The sequence below is a fragment of the Trichoplusia ni genome, chromosome 9 (genome assembly GCF_003590095.1).
Source record: "Trichoplusia ni isolate ovarian cell line Hi5 chromosome 9, tn1, whole genome shotgun sequence".
Classification (NCBI taxonomy): Eukaryota; Metazoa; Arthropoda; class Insecta; order Lepidoptera; family Noctuidae; genus Trichoplusia; species Trichoplusia ni.
This window is the reverse complement of record NC_039486.1, coordinates 5,372,105-5,391,933: the sequence shown is the minus strand read 5'-3', so window position 1 is coordinate 5,391,933 and position 19,829 is coordinate 5,372,105. Positions and strand designations below refer to the sequence as shown.

The 19,829-nt window shown below is 36.1% G+C and overlaps 1 protein-coding gene across 5 annotated transcripts in view; it reads left to right on the top strand.

The window, feature by feature from the left end:
• LOC113497120 (dachshund homolog 2) overlaps positions 1-19,829 on the top strand; it is a 128,619-nt gene that overhangs the window by 30,123 nt on the left and 78,667 nt on the right. Inside the window, exon 3 of one of the 5 annotated variants that reach the window (XM_026876507.1) lies at positions 17,325-17,336. The exons of the other annotated variants lie outside the window; for them this stretch is intronic. Coding sequence (XP_026732308.1) covers positions 17,325-17,336 — 12 coding nt within the window. The remainder of the gene's footprint in view (positions 1-17,324; positions 17,337-19,829) is intronic. 5 annotated transcript variants of the gene reach the window in all.

The window sequence follows — 19,829 nt, the reverse complement described above, 5'->3', positions numbered from 1 at the left end:
TACACTAAGCCACATACTCGAAAATCCTTTTAAAGTCTTACAAAAGATGCTTCACCGAATTCAATTACAAGCGGATTAAGGGACAACACATATCGTCACTAGAGACGCGCCTGCGCACAAAAGCTTGCAAAAAAACTGCATCTTAACGAAAATCGTTTTGTGTAAGTGTGGGAGTGTGTCTAGTCCTCCAGAGTGCGCTTTAAAAGCCAGCGTTGCGTGATTTTAAAATAGGATTTAGTGCAGATTGCCGGTGTCGCCCAAAGATAGCATAATCTTATCTTCTAAGCAAAAAATATCGGTTTGTCGCAAACCTTTCAAATGATATTGCAGGGCCATATGAACCGAGGTTTTTTACGGAACTTTTTTTGCTTATCTTGCGTATCTCAGCATGTATCGCTCTGTCAACTCAGACCTTTATGTTTACAGATCTGAAATGGAAACGTGCAAATGAATGAAACCAATGCTCGCTTTGAATGTACAGCCATTCGTAAAGCAAATATGGAGATGGAACTGATCTCGAGTTGTCACGTGGATGAGATGTTCTTGATATGTTGTGTTGTCACTTTTATGGTGTTGCAATATATTTATCAACACAATTTGGAAGTAATAGATTTGTTTTATATATAACGAAAGCTAGGAGCTAGTTTTAAATCAAAACGAACAACAAAATTAAAATTATTTTTATACAGTTTGACTAAATCTTTTAAACCTTTGACTTGGTATACTTAAAAATTTAGTAAATTATATCTCATTAATACGGACACGTCTTCCAATCAAACAACTTAAAACTATACATGACATATTAAAACAAAAAAAAAAACTAAGTAAATCAAACTAAAAATTAAAGCGAAACGCTCAAGATTTTTAAAGTACAGTCGGTAAGAAAAGTCTCGGTGGCAATTAGAGTCTGTTGAATAAATCACGTAATCCCGTGCCGGGTTGAATAAGGCCGAATGGGGCCGAACGATGCCGAACGGGCCGAATAGGGTCGAATGGGGCCGAATGATCACGAACGTGAAACGATTGCGAATGTTTATTTACAGCTCGTGAGATCCGCGATGCACCCATGAATGTAAATGGTTTGGCAGTGATCTAGAGTAAGCGAATATGAATGATGTTACACAAAAGATACAATTGTTGAAAACGATGTGACTTAGATGTAAGGCTAATTATGCATAAAGATTTTACGTTAATTATGTCTCATTTTATTTCGTTTAATAAGTTTTGAGGACTTTTGCGATGTTCATATGTAAAGCATTACAAGTTTGGCCCAGAAAACCCATTTTCAATCTTAAATTAGGTTATAAATTTTGTAGTGATATTTACAAGTAAACTCAACCCCAAAGTAGAGCCTTACAATTTTCTGTAAAAGTTACTGACTTATAAGGCTATATTTTGAACTTCTCAATACAAAGTGAAGATGTTGTTAGGTCTAACACGTTCTTAAGCACGTAGCGGCGTCTGTGCTACGATTAGCACTCAACATGCGACCACTCAATCATCTGTTGACGTTTGTTCGTGACTGTACGTGGAACTCGCATTTGATTCATCTTTGCAAATCTGATTCACATGTCTTCAATATTACACGCTTCATAAACAGTCTTTAATACAACCCAAATACCATATGTGTGCACGTTTTGCGCCAAATTGTAATACCCAGAAATAATCTTCACAATCACAATCATAACAGGAGACCATATTGCGATTAAAAAACTTTCATGTAATGTAATTAATCTTTGACATCGGGACAAAATCCGTCAAACTAATTTAATTTAAAGGATACCCGTTTTCTTTATACAAACAAAATAATACAGGCACATTTATAGCGGTTACAGAGAGGCGAAAGTGTATTGCAATGAAGTATAGAAAAAAGAAACGAGCGGCAGTTTTGATTGATCACCGACTCGGAGCTGTTTTTTGTGTGAAATTAAAAACACGGAGTGGGCATGCGTTGGATTAAAGAGGAATTTCACTCGGCCAGTAAGTAGAGGGATCCATGCCTTTGTTGTCGAAAACAAATTTTGAAATTAATTTATTTTTGTAAGACGCGTTTTTGGACATCGATTTCGCATTACAAGAATTAATAATGGTCGTTTCCGTTTCGATCGATTTTGATGATGAGTTTTTTAATAACCGCTATACAGATAACTTTTTCTTTGATCAATCAATCAACTGCGTTATTGCAGGCTGTGTATAGATCTTTCCCATGTGTATCCACAACGGCTGCTGCCGGGGTACACCTTTGCCATCAATATCCTAAATCAGACAACCGAAATATATTCAAGACCCAAATCTACTTACAGGCTCGAGCGAATAGAAATGAACATTAACAGAGAAACCACAAGTGTACCGCGAACGAGTAATTAAAGCATCTATAATATATTAACATTATGCATACCAAATTCATGGGAGACTTAGTCAAAATGTTAACAGGAATGGTTGGGGAGAGATGTGTAACACCCAATACCGCAAAGGTAAAGCGTAATAATAGGAGCTATTCGGAGCTTTATGAACGATCAAAATTGCAAGAGCACGTGTATAAAATACACTTTGCAAAGTAGATTTAAATTTTAATACAAAGCTTTCAGCCGAGGGTCGTAAGTAATGTCTTGGCGTTGGAAAAGTGTGGAAGTGCTTCCGCGGTCATTTTTCAGTACTATTTTACCAACAACAATTTACGTTTATAACATTATAAAATACATGAGAAAATTAAACTCATCTTCCCATTATTTTTTCTGAGCAAATACATGAAAACGGTTAAAAATTGTAACCGAGCCAAGTTTGAGGTTTATTCAAATAGGTCGGTTACTTGGATAGAGATCGTAGCGTATTTTTAATTTATTCGACGATGTAGACAAGATTCAAATTCGGGCGAGCCGTTTGGACCGCGAGCGCGGTGGAGCGGTGGTCTGGCGGTGGCGTATGACGAGGTGGCGAGGTTTGTTCCCCGCGGCGCGGAATATCCACGCTAAGTGGTCGTGCCCCGTGTCTCAGGTGTCGACTGCGGCCGATTTCACAAGACAATGCTTAATAATTTCATTTCGCCATTACGGCGGCCATCTTTGCGAGTCACACAGTTAGAGGGCATCGGCGCACCCCTCCACGGCAATTTGCATTGTAACTCGGACCACGTAGAAGGCCCTAACTGCCATACCACCACCTCCTAACTCTTGAATATATAATTTTGTTGCTTTTATTAACAGCAACTTTGCGTGGGAATTGGCGATAGCCTTCCGCCGCGACTGTTTATTGTGGACGATAACTTGCTAGATTTATTTAATAGTTCAACTCGAGACTTTGTTCCGTACCTAAGGGTTGGTCCGTGGTTACGCGTTCGACAGACGAGATTATACTGCCAATAAAAAGGGCCGATGCATGGAACCATTAAAATATTTGTTGGCTTTATTTGACAGCAAGCATGTTGTTATGTTTATTGGTATTCATCATTACTTTGTTGCAAATTGGACTCAGATTTGTAATTAAGTTGTAATAGATTTACGATTCGCGAGTATTATAAATGGACATATTTTAAATTGAAAAATGTTCCATAAAACTAAATTAAAACATCTAATGCAGTGCAAATAAAAACGTAGTAATCAGACAAACGGAGCGGTGTAATAGATGTGACCATAATTGCTTTCTCGACTTGGGACTTAATGTAAAAGTTACGCGACTGTTACAGACTTATAAAGTTTGTTTTCGTGCCTATAAATTAATGTGTTTGCATGTCTTCGTTGGCATTCAAAATCATTTAGAAGTTTTGGTCGCTTGAGTTTCTGTGGTTTACTCTATAATTGTTATGTATCTTGCTATGAAATTATAACGATTTGAAAATTGAAAAGTACTTTTATAGCAATTTTTGTTGTAAAAAAAACGACTTAATCAGATATACCATGTAGTGAATATTTTACCCATCACAGATAGAGCTGGTTGTTATGATTTATAAACACAATACACACCCACTGATCTGTCTAATGTAATTCAAGCTGCGTTCAAACAAAGCTTAGGGTTTAAATGACGGGGAATCATTGATGAAATAGTGGAGCATCGCGGCGGTGAACACAGATACAGGAAGCGCGGAAATATTGGGCCCCGGTGCGGAATAAATTGTGCCTCTAATTCTAATGGCGACTTTTAGGGGAATCCATAATTCCATTTCGTGTTTTCAACTCTTTAGGGGGTCGGAATATAGACATTAATGGCTTGTGAAAGGTTCTTTACGAGGAAACTTTTTGGAAGTATTGTTTCTTTACTTTTAACTGACATAAACGTTGTTTTTATGTGTCAGGTGCTTAAATTATTTTTATTTTATGGCCAGATAAATTATTGTTTTCTTACGATAATTTGGAGTCAAGTGCCTCAAAAACATGACAAAACAAAACACAAAACAAAATCGTTGTAAAAATTGTCACAAACCATTAATGGTCGTTGCCTTTGAAACCTCTTTAGTAATCTGTTATTTAAAAAAAACAATCTCGATTCGTAACCGGAGCGTCAGTGAAGCGATCATTGGAATGTGACCACAAAGAATTGAATAAAACGGACATTTCTTCACAAAATGTGTATCTGACTTTACAATTCGGAGCCGAAACCAATTGCTTAGTGTCACTACCTAAGGCACTTGAGGAGCCCACTGGGAAAGCGAAAAAAGTAATTCTGGTGAATAGATTTCTAAATACTCAGGGAGTTAATGAAACATGAACTGATGTTTTTTTAAGTAATCATTACTGCTTCATTGTTGCTCTGTTTTTTTATAACCAGTTGTGCCGTTTCACTGAACTTTAATTTTATTTGCGATTGTAGTCTAATTTTATTAGCCTGTATATATCGTTCAAACATAAGATGTAGGTTGATGCAGGTAAAAATTGACGATGTAGGCAATAAAAAATGAAATATAGGTATAACGCAACTCAGACTGAAAATATCTAATCTTACCGCTCCAAATACAAATATTGCATAAAAACACCAAAAACTTTAAGTACCCAACAACTACAGCCCCATTCATTAATACGAGATCGAAACAAAAGCACATCCATTAAAAGTTTAAATTTCGAATGTAGTGATGTGGAACATTGTGACAGACATGTCGAGCGTTTCACCGGCTAAGACAGGCGCCATCAATCGTACTGGTATCGATTCAGACGCGCGCCGCGATGAATTATCGAATCTATTAGCTCGCGAGATTACCGGATTCCATAGAGAGTAAGACTGTAGAACGTCTAGACAGTTCGCGGTACAAAATGTTTTACTTAATATAATTCTTTAAGTTTAATCGCTAAGTTTTTTGTATTTTTGGCAGTTCTGTTTCCTTTTGTTAACTTTTAAATATAAACTCATATCTTATAAAGAAACTGATTGTAGTTGCTAAAATATCTCTTGATACGCATGGGTTTACACATACGGCTTTAAGCTCATGCAACATGCAGTCTTTTGCATGTAGCTAAACCCTTATAAAGACTAGAAATTGGTTTTTACGTCAGCTCTTTTATGTACATTTTGAGAATATGCAAGTCCTGTCTATTTCTTGTTTGATCTATGCGCGGCGGCTTGAAGCAGACGATTTGTACTAATTATAACGCGCGAACGACGCGCGACGCGATTAGCTTTCCACTGCCGATGCCGATGCGAAACCACTGCTGATACTTATGCAAGTTCAGCTTGATGGTACATTCGATTCGATTTTCTAAAATATATCCAAAAACATTTTCTGGGCTAAAAGTATGAAAATTAAAATGCCATTCTAAATATGACAATTGTCAACTGACACCTGTCTAATCCATTCGAATGAAAAGTAAACAGTTTATAAAAAAAATACTAAAAATAAAATACTCTTATAACAAACAGTTCTAAAATATGATTGTGTAATAAATCAAGGCAACCTTATAAACATAAGCAATGAAAAACATCGGTAGCGTACGTGCTGACATGAACACGTGCACCATTTTACGTCCGTGTAACCTAACACGTGATAGAACAAAAGCTGATGACACTGAACAAGTGTCAATATCCTCGATGGAGCAAGAGGAGTACAAGATGCCCGTATGTCGTCGGCTTGCACTTCGCTCATTCATCGCGCATAATGGCACTTATCGTACTGTGTGGGAATGTGGAATAGGATTCGTGTACTGAATACTTCCGAATACAATCGACACATCGCACAACGGTCACCTAATCGACCCAACCTAACAACAAATTATTCGCAACATTCCAGTAAATTGGTCACGACGCACCTAAATTAAAAACAAAAATTAATTATCTAAAAAACTCGGCTACCGTGCAGTCCTACACCGAATGCGGAGTAAATATACCGTTACTAATTACAGACGAAAAAACTGTTGGAATTGAATTCAAACATTTGTCTCTTAACGAATCGTGTCGCGGCGGCTTCCACTCAAAGCGGCGTGATTCGGCAATTCCGTTCCATTTTCAAATGCTCGCTGCCCATTCGTTCCCTCGGCTACGCCTACCTAATAAATTAGATGCCTTGCGTAGCACACCGCATAGTTACAAACTAATGAAATCCCGAAAAGATCTCAACCCATTTTCTTAACAACTTTTCCGAAAGAGCAACCGCCTTCAAAGATTTTACCCGGAGAAATAATTCCGCTAATAACGCTCAGCGCTCACACGGGTATGTTATGCAACCATAGGAATTTCATTAGATACACACGCGTCTGTTTGTTAAGGAGCTTTCCATTGCTAAAAGTTTCTTGAGGCGGGTATAATTCCTTTGTTTGTTGTAAGGGGTGGCACACCCGCCTCACCCACTACGTTTTCTAAGTCATCGGGTCCAATTATGCTCCTTTGTAGGTTTTGATATGTAAATTCGCGATTTTATTAAACAAACCGTGATGCCATTCGAGGGCAGCGAGCCGGATTAATAGCTTCTTCAGATTTGTGTAATCGCTTTCTCTTAAGACAACAGAGGTGAGTCGCAAGGGAGCTATTCACTTTCGTGTTTCATCTCCGAGCAATGGGCATTTGTTTGATCTTACTACATTTCCGGGTCAACACTACATTTACATCGTCAGACGTCCTTTTATTCTAAAAATAAATGTAATTGTAAAGCTCTGGATGTCTCCCTGGACACATGAGTATCGACACTATAGCTGTTGACATTATCTATATATAACTACAACGCTCGATTTCGATTGCCAATAAAACCGATTCGCTTGACTCGTCACAGGATATAACAACATATTAATCTGCACATGGAAACATAAAACGAGCGTTATGGCCGAAACTACCCATTCGGTTTAAGCTTAATTTTTACCCCAGCACTATTAATAATTTACACGGGATAACGCCAACGTTTGCGCCATATTACAACGCATAAATTAATAATGTCGCTCGCTTGTTTAACTGCGAATCAGATGAGTTTTATTGACAATTTTGTTGGGAAAGAGCAATTTGCGGGATGACCAGGCAGTGCCGCCAAGTGGTCACCAAATAGGGGACGGCTCTCGTACGTATTGGTTGGCAATTGTCATTTATAGTTACTGTAATTGCGATATGGGTGGCAAGCTTATCGATAGTATGGAAAGAACTTTTTATTAAACTGGTAAAAAACAAAACAAACGCAGTTTTTACGCACAATTCGTTCTGCTAAACTAGTGAAAGTCCACCGTAGTTATAACATTTAAATTGTGTGTTACAATATAAAATATATCATAAAGCTATGTATCATCTATCGAGTAGAAAATGTAGAGACGATCGTCTGAATTGAATCAGTGTGATGACACCGCAGTCAGCACGCCACCTTCCTACAATTATATTAGCTGCACTAATAATCATATTAACCAGGTTCTCTCCACACATCTCGTGCGGGCGCGCTAGATGCAAATGTTTCCATCGCAGTCACTGTAACTCAATCCTCGCACGAATGTACACAATTGCATTTGGGGTTGCATTGAGGAGCTGACACACGGACGCTATTATTGTGCAAACAAGGGCTTCCGCTCATGTGGACTGGCCTTTAACGTACTGTCGTGTGACTGACTGATATTGCGGATGATTATGAAACAGCTTAATGATTTTATTGATTTTCTCTTTTAATTATTTAAATTGATGCTCGGGTTTCGTTCGTAATAATTGATGTTTGACTTAATTGCATTGCAGTACATTGTGATAATTTGATGCAACGGCAGATATGAATTCTTAGTTTTTTCGTGTCAAGAGTTTTGTTTATTTGTTTACTGTAAATGATTGGGATTATTAGTTCTTGTAGCTATGTATGTATGGGTGAAACGGTGTGTCGCCTCGAATTAATACAAGCTGTTGTTATCATTCAATTTGATTCTGCCGCGGGCTGTTTTATTATTTTAATGAGCCTCAATTTTCAGGGATAATTGAATGGACGTCGAGTAGGTTCGATTATTATTTCATTTTCATTCGACACAGTAGTTGCAGGGATTTGGTTTGACGAGACCGTTCGGGACTGGGTTGATTTCTGAACGCAAAGAGTGTTGAAATAAGAATACAATTCACGGGATAAACAGCAGGTATTGGTAGATGAGTTGTCAGAGGGAAATCTAGGAAAAAAAATTAGAACAACTTATGAAGTAAAATACTTGGCTTTTGGAACGAATAAACCATCATACAAAACACCAGATGATCACGTGATGGCATCATTTGAGCATCACGAGTCACGACAGTCGATATCAGTGACTATACCATCGGTCAGCTGATATTTAGAATTCTAAATTGCAGCTAGTTCGCCCTCCTATAAACAGTCCGGGACAATCGCATGAGTAAATTATACGTGCTTTTATTCCGTAACAGCCAGTTTACCTATAGTTAAAGTTGACTTAGTGCCGGCAGTTTAATTAAAGGGGTGCGTTTTGATTTGTAGGAGCAATATGAAAGAGTGCGTTTCATAATGTGATTGTAAATAGTGATTTTCAACGTTCATTTGTTTTACACGAAGGGAGGGTTTTTAACAGTCTTGCTAAGGCTGGGTTTCTTGTAAACAAACTGGCATATTTCAGAACAAAAAAACTCTTTTTTTTTTGCTGTTAAATATTTCGGTTTTGAGCAATTACAGTTTACGATGTTTATGTCTAAATCTTATCTAATTATACCTAGCATCATTTTTTTAAGGTAGCGAAATATATTTAATAGTTGGTCAGCTATCAATTGCAAAGGTTTGTGTCCATAACTGTACATACCAACATAATAAACTTAGACCAGAGTGGGCTAACACCGGCCGACCGCAAACCGCGGCACGTGCGTGGGGAGCTATCAGTGTACTTATTTGGGTAAACTTAGGCAATAACCACCTAGTTCATTTTTGTGCAGTTCTTTAATAGTATTGAGTAACACAAGCAGATTAATTACACGTGCCTTTGTACTTTCTGTTACCAAGCAATAAGTAATCGTATTGAAGGGGGTAGAGTTCAGAAATTTTGATTTAGGAAAACTTCTATTCTAAAAATATATTAAATACCTAAATAAATTTTGATAACCAATCACAGGTGATAAGAGATTGTCGATAATTAAAAAAAAGCCTGTTTAATAAAATACAATGGCAATTAACACATAATTCAAACGCTGGATCAATTCCTCACTAACTAGCTCCAACGCCCTTATATGGAAAAGTAATCGGCTACATATGTTTTTGCACTTCATACAATCGTACCTTTAATTCCTTTTACAACAGTTCGTAGGGCACGCGTCGCCTTGTTTTTGTAAATAAGAACAATTATTCCCTATTAGAGCTCTTCACTAATGAACACCACATGAGATAATTATTTAAACATGACATAACAAGTTCATTAGTCGAAAAGGCTAAGAATTCAATTTTTGCACTGGCTCTAAGTGCTATAATTGCCTATTTGCCTATTTATACACAGTTTTTTTATCAAGCTAAATGCTCTCAATGACACGGGCTTACCCATAGGAATTTAAACTCTGTTGCCTAAAAAACAAAAGCGGCAAAAATGAGCGCTTAATTGAATTACCTGCATTTATTCATTTCATTATGAAATAGCACTCATAGCCGCTCCCAAATAGGGATGCATATCCCGTAGCAAATTTCTTAATTATAATGTCACTCATGACAGATAAATGGTTTTTATTTACATATAACCATTAAAATAACGTTATTAATGTTATTATGGAGGTTTAATATTTTAAAATAACCTTCTATATTAATGGCGATAATGTTGTGTGGAGTTAAAAATAATTTGTGTTTTAAATTTGTGTGGGTATCGAGTGAGAGGTTATGTTTTGACAGGTTCCGTCGCGTGACCGGCCAGCCTAATACTATGATTTTTTTCTTCTTGTATTCGGCTACAAGCAAATTGATTATGTCTATTAACTTGTTCCTCCGAAGTGACAGCCCGCCTATTAAAGATGGCTGTGCTGTATTCTATTTTTAAAGTTTTGGATCCCGTTATTAGGCGTATTAGCTGTGTAAATTGTTATCAGCTGGTTAACGGTCAATATTGAATTGATTTCCTTTTTCTTTAACAATAGTATGCAGCTAACATCAGTGCAGAGTTTGCCTATTTCAGTATTTTTAATCTACACAAGTTAATTAATTACGGCCTTTTAGCTCGATGAACACGTTTGTCTTGAATTAAAAATAAATTCACTACGTTTTGTATTTAATAAGCCACGGTTCCTTAAATCTGTACAAATATCCCATTGTAAACTAGTCTAAAAAGGGCTGAGTTAAGTTTAATTTGTTATATTTGTGTTAGATAAGCGAGATGGGAACGGAAGTAAGTAGCTGGGCTAACTGACAGCCGTCAGATAAACCGCTCTATGAGTATTGAATACAGTAGCACTTACACCCACTCGTCGACCACGATAATCTCAAATTAGAATAAATCTCGATTAAAGTGACGTCAGCACTATTGGGTGTCAAGTGAAACCGAGCTTCACATTAATTCAAGATTTAATTTCTTGATGAGTGGACCGCTACTGAGGCTTGTTACGTTGACTTCGTAGGTAGGGTGCATAATATCGTTTTATTTAAAAGAAATGTAATGAAATAATTGGAACTAAAAATGGTCGTTGATTTACTTAAGTAGGAAGGTAAACATGAAAATAACTGCTACACTCATGATACTTCGAAATTCTAAATTTAGATTTATCTATAATCAATAACTCAAAACATTAAAGTCACTATAAATATGGGGCAATAAGTATAAATGTCAAATACTCCCAAAGGAGTAAAGCGACGTGTTCTAATCCCCAAAACGCCAATGATGATATTAGGTTACAAAAATCCGATTTTTATTTAGTGGTCGTTAGTTTATTACATAGACAGAAAACTATAATCTTCTAGACGGTTTTCTTCTAATGTTAATTTATAGCAGGAGGCAAAATCCGATAAGACATTATTAATTAAAGAAGGCATCAAAATAATGATAGAAAACATTGTAACACCCAATCAATCTGAAAGTTAAAATCAAAAGAAGCAATCATAACCCGGATGTAGAACACAATACAATGATTCCCACATGCTTCTGACAAAACAAAACAAGGTTTAAACATCGTCTAAACGCTGAAATAACAAACCGATTACGCCATGATCAGTTACTATAAGGTCCAAGTCATATGCTTCGCGCTTACATAATACCCCACGAATAACAATCACCTATTCTTATACCTCATCATATAAACAAATGAAAGTATTTAGTGAAGCTCCACATTCCATACAACATTACTCCAGTTACTCGAATATATTTATCTATGGAACACGTGTTAATCTCGCTCCCGTTTATCACTTGGAGAACGACGTGGAAACAGTAGCGCGGCTAGTCTCACTCAGCGATCCAATATTTAATAGTTTTATGATGTATTATCAAAACAAATCTCACCGAGTTACTATGAACCACTGCTGTACGTTTCGGCTGCAATTCAATGAATAACCAAATAGTTTTGATATTTGATTGTTGCGGTTTGGCTCCTGTTTTATATAATTACAACCGTTTTTTTCGAAGTTTTAGTAGCTATAATTTAAGCGGCTGACTATGCAGCATCTGGTTTTAAACAGTCTCTAATTATAAAATAATTTCTATTTACAAAACGACCTAACATAGCGGTTAATGTAAATATGTTTTGACATTCGATCGGCCAATAAATAATAAATGTTAACAACGTCATAAAAATAAATTGATAGTGAGTACAAGTGAATTTGGAGCGATACACAATACTCTGCTCAGGTAATACGTATACGTACATTACAGTAGTTAATTGGCATAATGGTCTATGGTTATAGCTTGTGAGTTTCATTATAATTGAGTTTCGTCTTGTCTGTGCTCCTAGATAAATAATGCTAATATTGGTGGATACGGTTGGGCTACATTCAACATTAATTCAGTAATCACTTCATGCTTAGACCACATTATAGGGCACAATAGATTAATTGCCGCGTACAAGATCATTGGAGTAAACTGTGATGTGGAGCAGATAATGTTTCCAACAGTGTGTAACGTTGAGTCGTCATTAATAACGTGTGGAATAAATGTTAAAAAGTAATTATTTTAATATAGTTTTATAGATAATTGACGTTATTCGATTATTGTGCCAGCAATTAAATATTGTGACATATTGTGGAACTAGTTGAAATGCAACGACTCAAAAGTAATGTATGTGAATGTCACGGTGCAGGAGTGTAATAACTCAAGCCGGTGCCTCGTATCCATGAGGACTTGTAGACGTTTGGCATTTAGGGAAATGTTGGCTAGACGCCGACGTTATTTACGGACACTAATTGTATTTCTTTATACAGATTGTAACAATTGCAATTAGCGTATTACAGCCGCGCCGAAGGGTGGATGCTCTAGGTTTTTTATTTTTTACTTCATTTACTTTGTCCGTTGATTGGCGATGATCAAACGATAAAGATTAAACATCAATAGCGTCATTTATTACCCGCTCCCTTGTACCTACAGTGAAATAATTTATTTTACAAAGTAAGCTTTATAACCTTCCTTTATTATAATCAATCGGTGAAAAAGTCTGTTCCAATTATGTTTATTTTGTATATTCATAAACACAATATTTTTTTTAAGTAAATGACAATATACGCTTTAGCAATTAAATTACTCTAAAAATCCTAAAGTATCAAGATGCTTCGGTCGCAGCACAAGAATAGACAGAAGCGGTCGATACAAAAGGACTTAACATATTTTTTCATCATATTTTATTATGAACTTCTGTTCAACATCCAGATGTTTAAGTCTGATCAAACAAAAGATTTTTCAGATGTACTTACGCTGCGTCAGAATGTAACTATTACGTACATGATTTATGACTAACTTCTGTTTATCTTTGAAATCCCACTTTTGTTTTAAGACGCGAGAAGCTATATGAATATTAGTCTATTTCCTTTGTAGGTGTATGGTGATATCAAAGTTGATACTAAATTATCTCGGGATGCGTTCCGTTGTTCTGCTATATTTACCAATAAGACGGTTAGTTATGAAGTTTACATCTGTTTCCTATGTACCTCATGCAGTAAGCATTACAAATATATCTGTACGTTTCAATTTCTGTAACATGAATTGTTTAAGCTTATCTTCCGTGGTTTCTTGCCTAGTATTTCTTCTCCCCAGTTTAATGCTACTCGTTCTCTTTGAAGCTTAAAAACTACATTTTTGAAAAGTCATAAATAATGTCTTGTTATTTTTATCGACTTCTTGTACAGTCAATAAAGCTAAGTCTTATTTGTCATAAAAAGACAAACATGGAACAGTCGGTCATAATGCATGTACGGAACACACTAACGGGATATCCAACTCCCACTTGACTGTTTTTTAATAGTTTATTTCCAAACTCTCTGTCGACAGCGCCGATGTTTTTCTAATAACCTGTTTAACAAATCATAACGTTTATTTTTGTTCGACACTGAACGATCACACGTCCGGGACTCTATTCTGTTTCAAATCTCTAGCTTGTATGTTTTGATTATTTTAATTTTTCACTGAACATAAGAAATTAAATTTATAACACGAACAGCGGACGTTAACGTAGAGAATAGAGGAAGAAACGCCACAATAATAATGCGAAGCGTAAACAAAGCGCGGAACATATTATTTGCAAGAATACATATAAAATTGTCGTAATTATGTTTGAATAGGAAATATAAAAGTATAATTATTATACTTGAGCTCATAGTTTATATTTAAGCTATGTTTATGTTGTGAGATGCAAATGAATTCGTGCCTGAGCTTATTTAAATGCGACTGCATCTATCTTTCAAGTGTCTCTCTAATGGCAGTTGTTGAAAAACAAGCGCCAGTATTTTTTATACAGTTTCTTTGTGTGCTTAAAAGCCGCCGATGGCATGCATACGGCTTATATGACTCGACAGTATTAGTCGTTAGAATTAGACAAAATTAATTTAAGAACCGGCTAACTGTGCCTGTTGACGGCCAGGTAGGCTGCTGGGCTTTTTTGTGCAACCACAATAGGCCTTATGGGAGCCGGGAACGGTAGCAAAACTTTTCGATTATCCGTGATTAAGCGTGTCAATATAAATAGAAAACTATTAAATATTAAAAAAAATATACAAAATACGGTTGTATTCGATTTGGGTCCGAAAGTATAATTAAAGAAAACATTTTGCCAAATTAACAACTTCTGGCGCCAACAGCAAAAAATAAGTAAATCGATTAGTCATAGCGTCTTTAAAATATTTAAAGTTCCGACGTCATTATTTTGAATAAAGTTCTTATACAGCATCATCTAAAAAACATTATTTATGGTCGAGAATCTATAAACTTTTTCCTATAAATCAATTTAAAAGACAATTAAATAGTACAGTACCCTTTGTCATAGCTCATAATAATAGACTTTTCATTTTCAATCGAATGTTATAGGGCGTGACAGTGGTATTCGGTGGGCGCGCGGCGTGGTCACCCGGCCAGAAATTGTATAATTTTACGCAACAAAACAATCGACCAATACAGGGTGAGCGTGAATGGACACGTCCGAACCAACAGCCATCAACGATTCATAACAAAACGTGCCAAACGCACGCATCCTGACCGGTGCCGAATCAATTGAAAAGTGCCCAATGAAAAATATTACAAAGAGAAAATTTATCAACCATTTTAACAACCTTTCGAAGTCACAACCACGAGTACTGTACATTATTCATTGTATACCTATAAATAGTTAAACCCTTCAAAGCCAAAACTTCAGTGATGAAATCCTTGGGCCAGTAATAGTAAAAGAGAATTTCATAGCGGCTTGAGAAATGAAATAAAACGATAATATGTCTGGAGCTATTACGTCTGACAATAGAGCCCGACAAAGGGAAATTGTGAGACGGCTTTCCAGCGAACACAGTAAAGTTACATTGATTATATCTCTCTCAAGTCTTGAATTATATTTTAAAGATTTTGCATTGCGAGTTAAAATATCCAAACATTTAAAATGATACATGAGCAATAGAAGAATTTTTATCGCAATAGTTTAATTTAATGGAAGGTACAGTTACATAAATTGTAAGAATAAAATAAACTTCACAAAGAATAGCTTGCTGTCTAGATAAATGATTAAACCCGAACATCCTTTGATATAGCAGCCAAAGAAACAATAAAGAAGCCATATCAAACGATACTCTAAGCGAATTAGAAACAAAACGGATTCAAGAGTTTCTGAAGATGACGTCTCTATGCGAAGCAGTCATCGAGTTTCCTTTGTAATTAAATATTGAAATTAAGAAATGAACAGCCGCTAATTACAAGAGGTTGTCCCTTGGGGGCTGATTATGTTGCCCCAACATTCGCAGAAAGGGATGTCGGGGACTCCGCCGGTCTTATTACAATTAATATTTAAGATTTTAATGTTCTCCCGCCCGAACATTTGTTTCTGAAGTTGGATTAATATTACTTCTATTACAATAAACATACGAGGTGAGTACTGCCTATAAACAGTATACGTACCTCGACAAAATTACATGTCATTCGCTATGCATGTATTAAAAGGCAATCAAAAAACATCTGTTGTGAAGAAAAACGGAATGATCCCACTAGATGTATGATGTCCAATATAATAATTATGTTAGATCAATGGAAGCAACATCGATAGGAGTCATAAAAAAGAAATAGTGACGTTGAACAAACTATAAATTTAGTGTTTGGACATTTCAATTATCCGGACCACGTGGCGTGCCGACAATGATGTTCGTGCCAACAGTAATAAAATTAAAAAAAAAGAAACAATAAAAAAACGTTGTCGACCTAGTTTATATTTTATGTATCTATCTAATTCTATCGCTAATAAGACATTTTATATTGAGGATGATTAACAGAAGTACAGTCGAAAGCAAAAAATATTTCAAATAATAGAGGCTATAATAAGTCCATCAGGGAGCGATGCGATCGCGAGCGGTATATGGTAAGATCTTAAATACATTTGGAATGTCTTTATTAACTGTCAACGAATCAAGTGGAGCACCGGGAGCTGTTTAATACCCTATCAGACAAACGTAATTAGTTTTGTAAATAAAATGCCTCGGAGAAATTGAAACGTAGCAGCTACCTGACTGTTGCGGTGACTTGCTACATTAACTTATGATTGTACTGTCAGATAGAACACTGCTATCAACCGAGTCGTAACTTTATACAAATACAAAGGGTTATATCCCTCGCCGATATTACTTTGATCTTACGAAAAATAAATTCAAAGAAAAACTTACAATTGTATAATTTTAAATGCAAATAAAATAAAGTTCGCTGTAACGGCTGTATGCATTCTCAAGATTCGTATCAATGTTAATTACAACCATTGGATTAGTTTTTCTTTTATAACTTTAATCTCCATGAACTTAATTCAATGTAGAGTTATTTAATTAAACTACTGCTTCTTAATTGGCTATAAATTAACTTGTATTTACATAGGAGTGCGTTGTTAAAATGTATCGCGTCTTGCGTATTATGTTCCATCTACGAAATATAAAACTTAGTTTTAATAAATTAAAAAGTATCCCTCGCCCTTGGGACAGGTAACATTAGCTCGAACATCTTGCTACAGAGCATTATATAATTGTAGAGCAGAGTTACGGTCGCAAAACTTTTCCACCCCAAAGCATTTTTTATTTAATTTTTATTTTTACGACACAATTAAACGCGGCTTTGCTTTCACTTTTTATTGTTACTGTCTTAGTGCCGTCTAATTTTTGGCTACAATTACATTTTTTCTTTGGTCTTATTAAACATTGTTTCTAATGTCGGAAGTTTATCGGTGCCTCGGCAGAATTAATGATTTTTATAGCGTATCTTTTAATGTGCTCCCTGTAGTGATGTAGTCGAAATGTTAGTGTTCAAACGTGATCAATAATTCGGTTCTCTCTTCTTCCTCAGGTACTTCTCAAGGTGAATAGGTGTTTCTATTCAAGGAGAGATTACATCTCGCTCCGACCGGAACTCGTTTACAAAAAAATAGAGCAACGATTTTTTGAACCGAAATCATTTATCATGTTTGCACTGAACCCAAGACAAACTGCTACTGCGTTTGAGTTTACATTAGATAAGATTGCGTACGTTTGTTTTACGTTGTCTACCGATTCTTGGGCCATTTTAAAACAGAGCCTCATTGTTTGGTGTATTATCCAGATATGGTGTTTCCGAGTCACTAATGTGAAAAGGAAATAGTGCATCAAGCGAGGTTTAAAGTCATTCGTTAATTACGTTGCTCTATTAATGTTACAAAAAGATAGGGTTCGAAAAATTGTTTTTAAAGATCTAAGTATACCTGTACTGCTTTGGTAAGTTTGGTACAGTACGCAAATTAAAGTAGGTGTCTTTTGTAGACAACTATAAGTTAATTAAACATATTAAGTAAGTGAGTATGGTAAACTAATAATCTCGTAAGAAATAAACGTAGGTACTTCAAATAAAAATAAATTACAATCTTATTATAAGGCCACTAATCCAGTAGCACTAAAACTACAAAGCCGATGCAAATAAAAGAACAGTGGCATTAAATAAGAAGCGTAGAGCTCTTCGAAGGTGTCGTATTAAATTGTGACTTATGTCACAAGTCATAAGGTAGAAAGTCGTTAAATGACGACCCCTTCCTAAAAAAAGATATATTTGGACCAACAAAACTTAAAAAGAGTTTTAATTTAATATGTAAACATTCCCATACGGGCCTTAGTGCTGTAACGTGTAAATATTGGACGCCCCAGTAACAAAAACATAAAATATACAGATTATGACTATTAGCTTACAATGAGCTGTCAGCGAGATGTTTTTGGTCTTTCTACTTTTTTTAGGCTACCTTGTAGACGAGGAAGGATGTTTACGCCACGTGAATGTTATGATTTAGTGTCAGTAATTATTAGTGAGTGTGAACACGTCCACTAAGAGTTGATAGTAATAGAAATAGAATAACAAAAGAGCAGCGGCAACCACGTCTATTCATAGTCTCGATGATACTGTTTGTTTTTCTAATAGCTCCATGTGTATGAAATCCTTACACTCCTTTATGAACTAAATCCATTGAGGATTTCAATGAAAAGTCACGTCTTGTATTCTTATCGTGTATTTCGGATGTACCGCATTTCCAATACATCACGATAGCATTCGTCGATCAGGATTTGTTCGATATGTTTGTAGAACTATCTATCAAGGGTATATCTGTCAGAAATATCTGGGGAGTCCTTTGTGGTTGCTATTTGATCAGTGACACGGGCGGTGAGTGATGAATATTGCCAAGCAAATATACAAAAAGCAAAACTATACGCGGTGTTAGTTTCACTAGGGTTGGTCGGCGAAAGAGTATGATGTGCAGAATGGATATATGATGTTTCGCATTTGTTTGTGAATGTTTTCGGAATTTGGGATATTACTTACTTTGTACCAAAAATAGGCTTGTTATAAAACTCCTGGAATAGTGGTTTCTCAAATGCAAGAAGTAACCTATTTTATTAAATCATAGTCAAAAACATAAAAATGAAACATTTAAAGAGCATGCAGTCTTTTTAAGCGGTCCATTTAAATGTAATAAAATGCGTTGGTGTAGTATGTTAGCTCTCGCATTGCATTATTTATCTCGCTATTCCGTCATTGGTAGATACTATTAAGTAAGTTTCTACCCTCTAGTACCCTCTGGTATATAATACTCTCTTGACTTTGCACACCCGTATAAATCGTTCGGAAATCGTTCGGTAATAAATCGAACGCTTTTTAATGGCAGTTTATCGCAGTGAGCTTTGCGGTATTCAGATTACGGGTATGGCCTAAGTGGCGGCAAGGGAGCGGCACGTGCTCCTTATCTCTGTCCCTCGACACTTTCAATATTCGATTTCGTCGCGGCCGCGATTTTGTTTAACTTTTTTGCTCCCGACTGTACTCGACTGCACCCAAAATAAAATCAATTTTTATGTGCTTTTTGAAGTTCATTGAAACTATTCATATTTTATAATTGTTTCTCGACAATAGTCAGGCGTTTCTTAGACGAGGGAAAAACCAAATTTGTTACCTCGTTTTTTATTGTATTACCGTAGACCGTAAATAAAATTGGTCATCAAAATAACAAACCCTTTATCTAAACATGGCAACGAAGAAAAAAGCGTCACACCATACAATCGCACCCCAAAGCGTAACCGAAAACGAGTCTCACCGCAATCCAAGCTAATGGAGTGTCTCATAATGACGGTTGCTGACATAAAAATAAATAGGCGAGACTCAGTTTCTGCGTAAGCCGATACTATGATAACAGCATCGCTCCCCCGATAATTGCCGAACTTGGCCGACGCCTCTGATGTGGTGCCTAGTTGTAATGTAGTGCGGATTAGCTGCTACCACTGTAATTGATCTTACTTCGCGCTCCCAATTAGTCTGGACTTGCAACTAGCTGCTGTT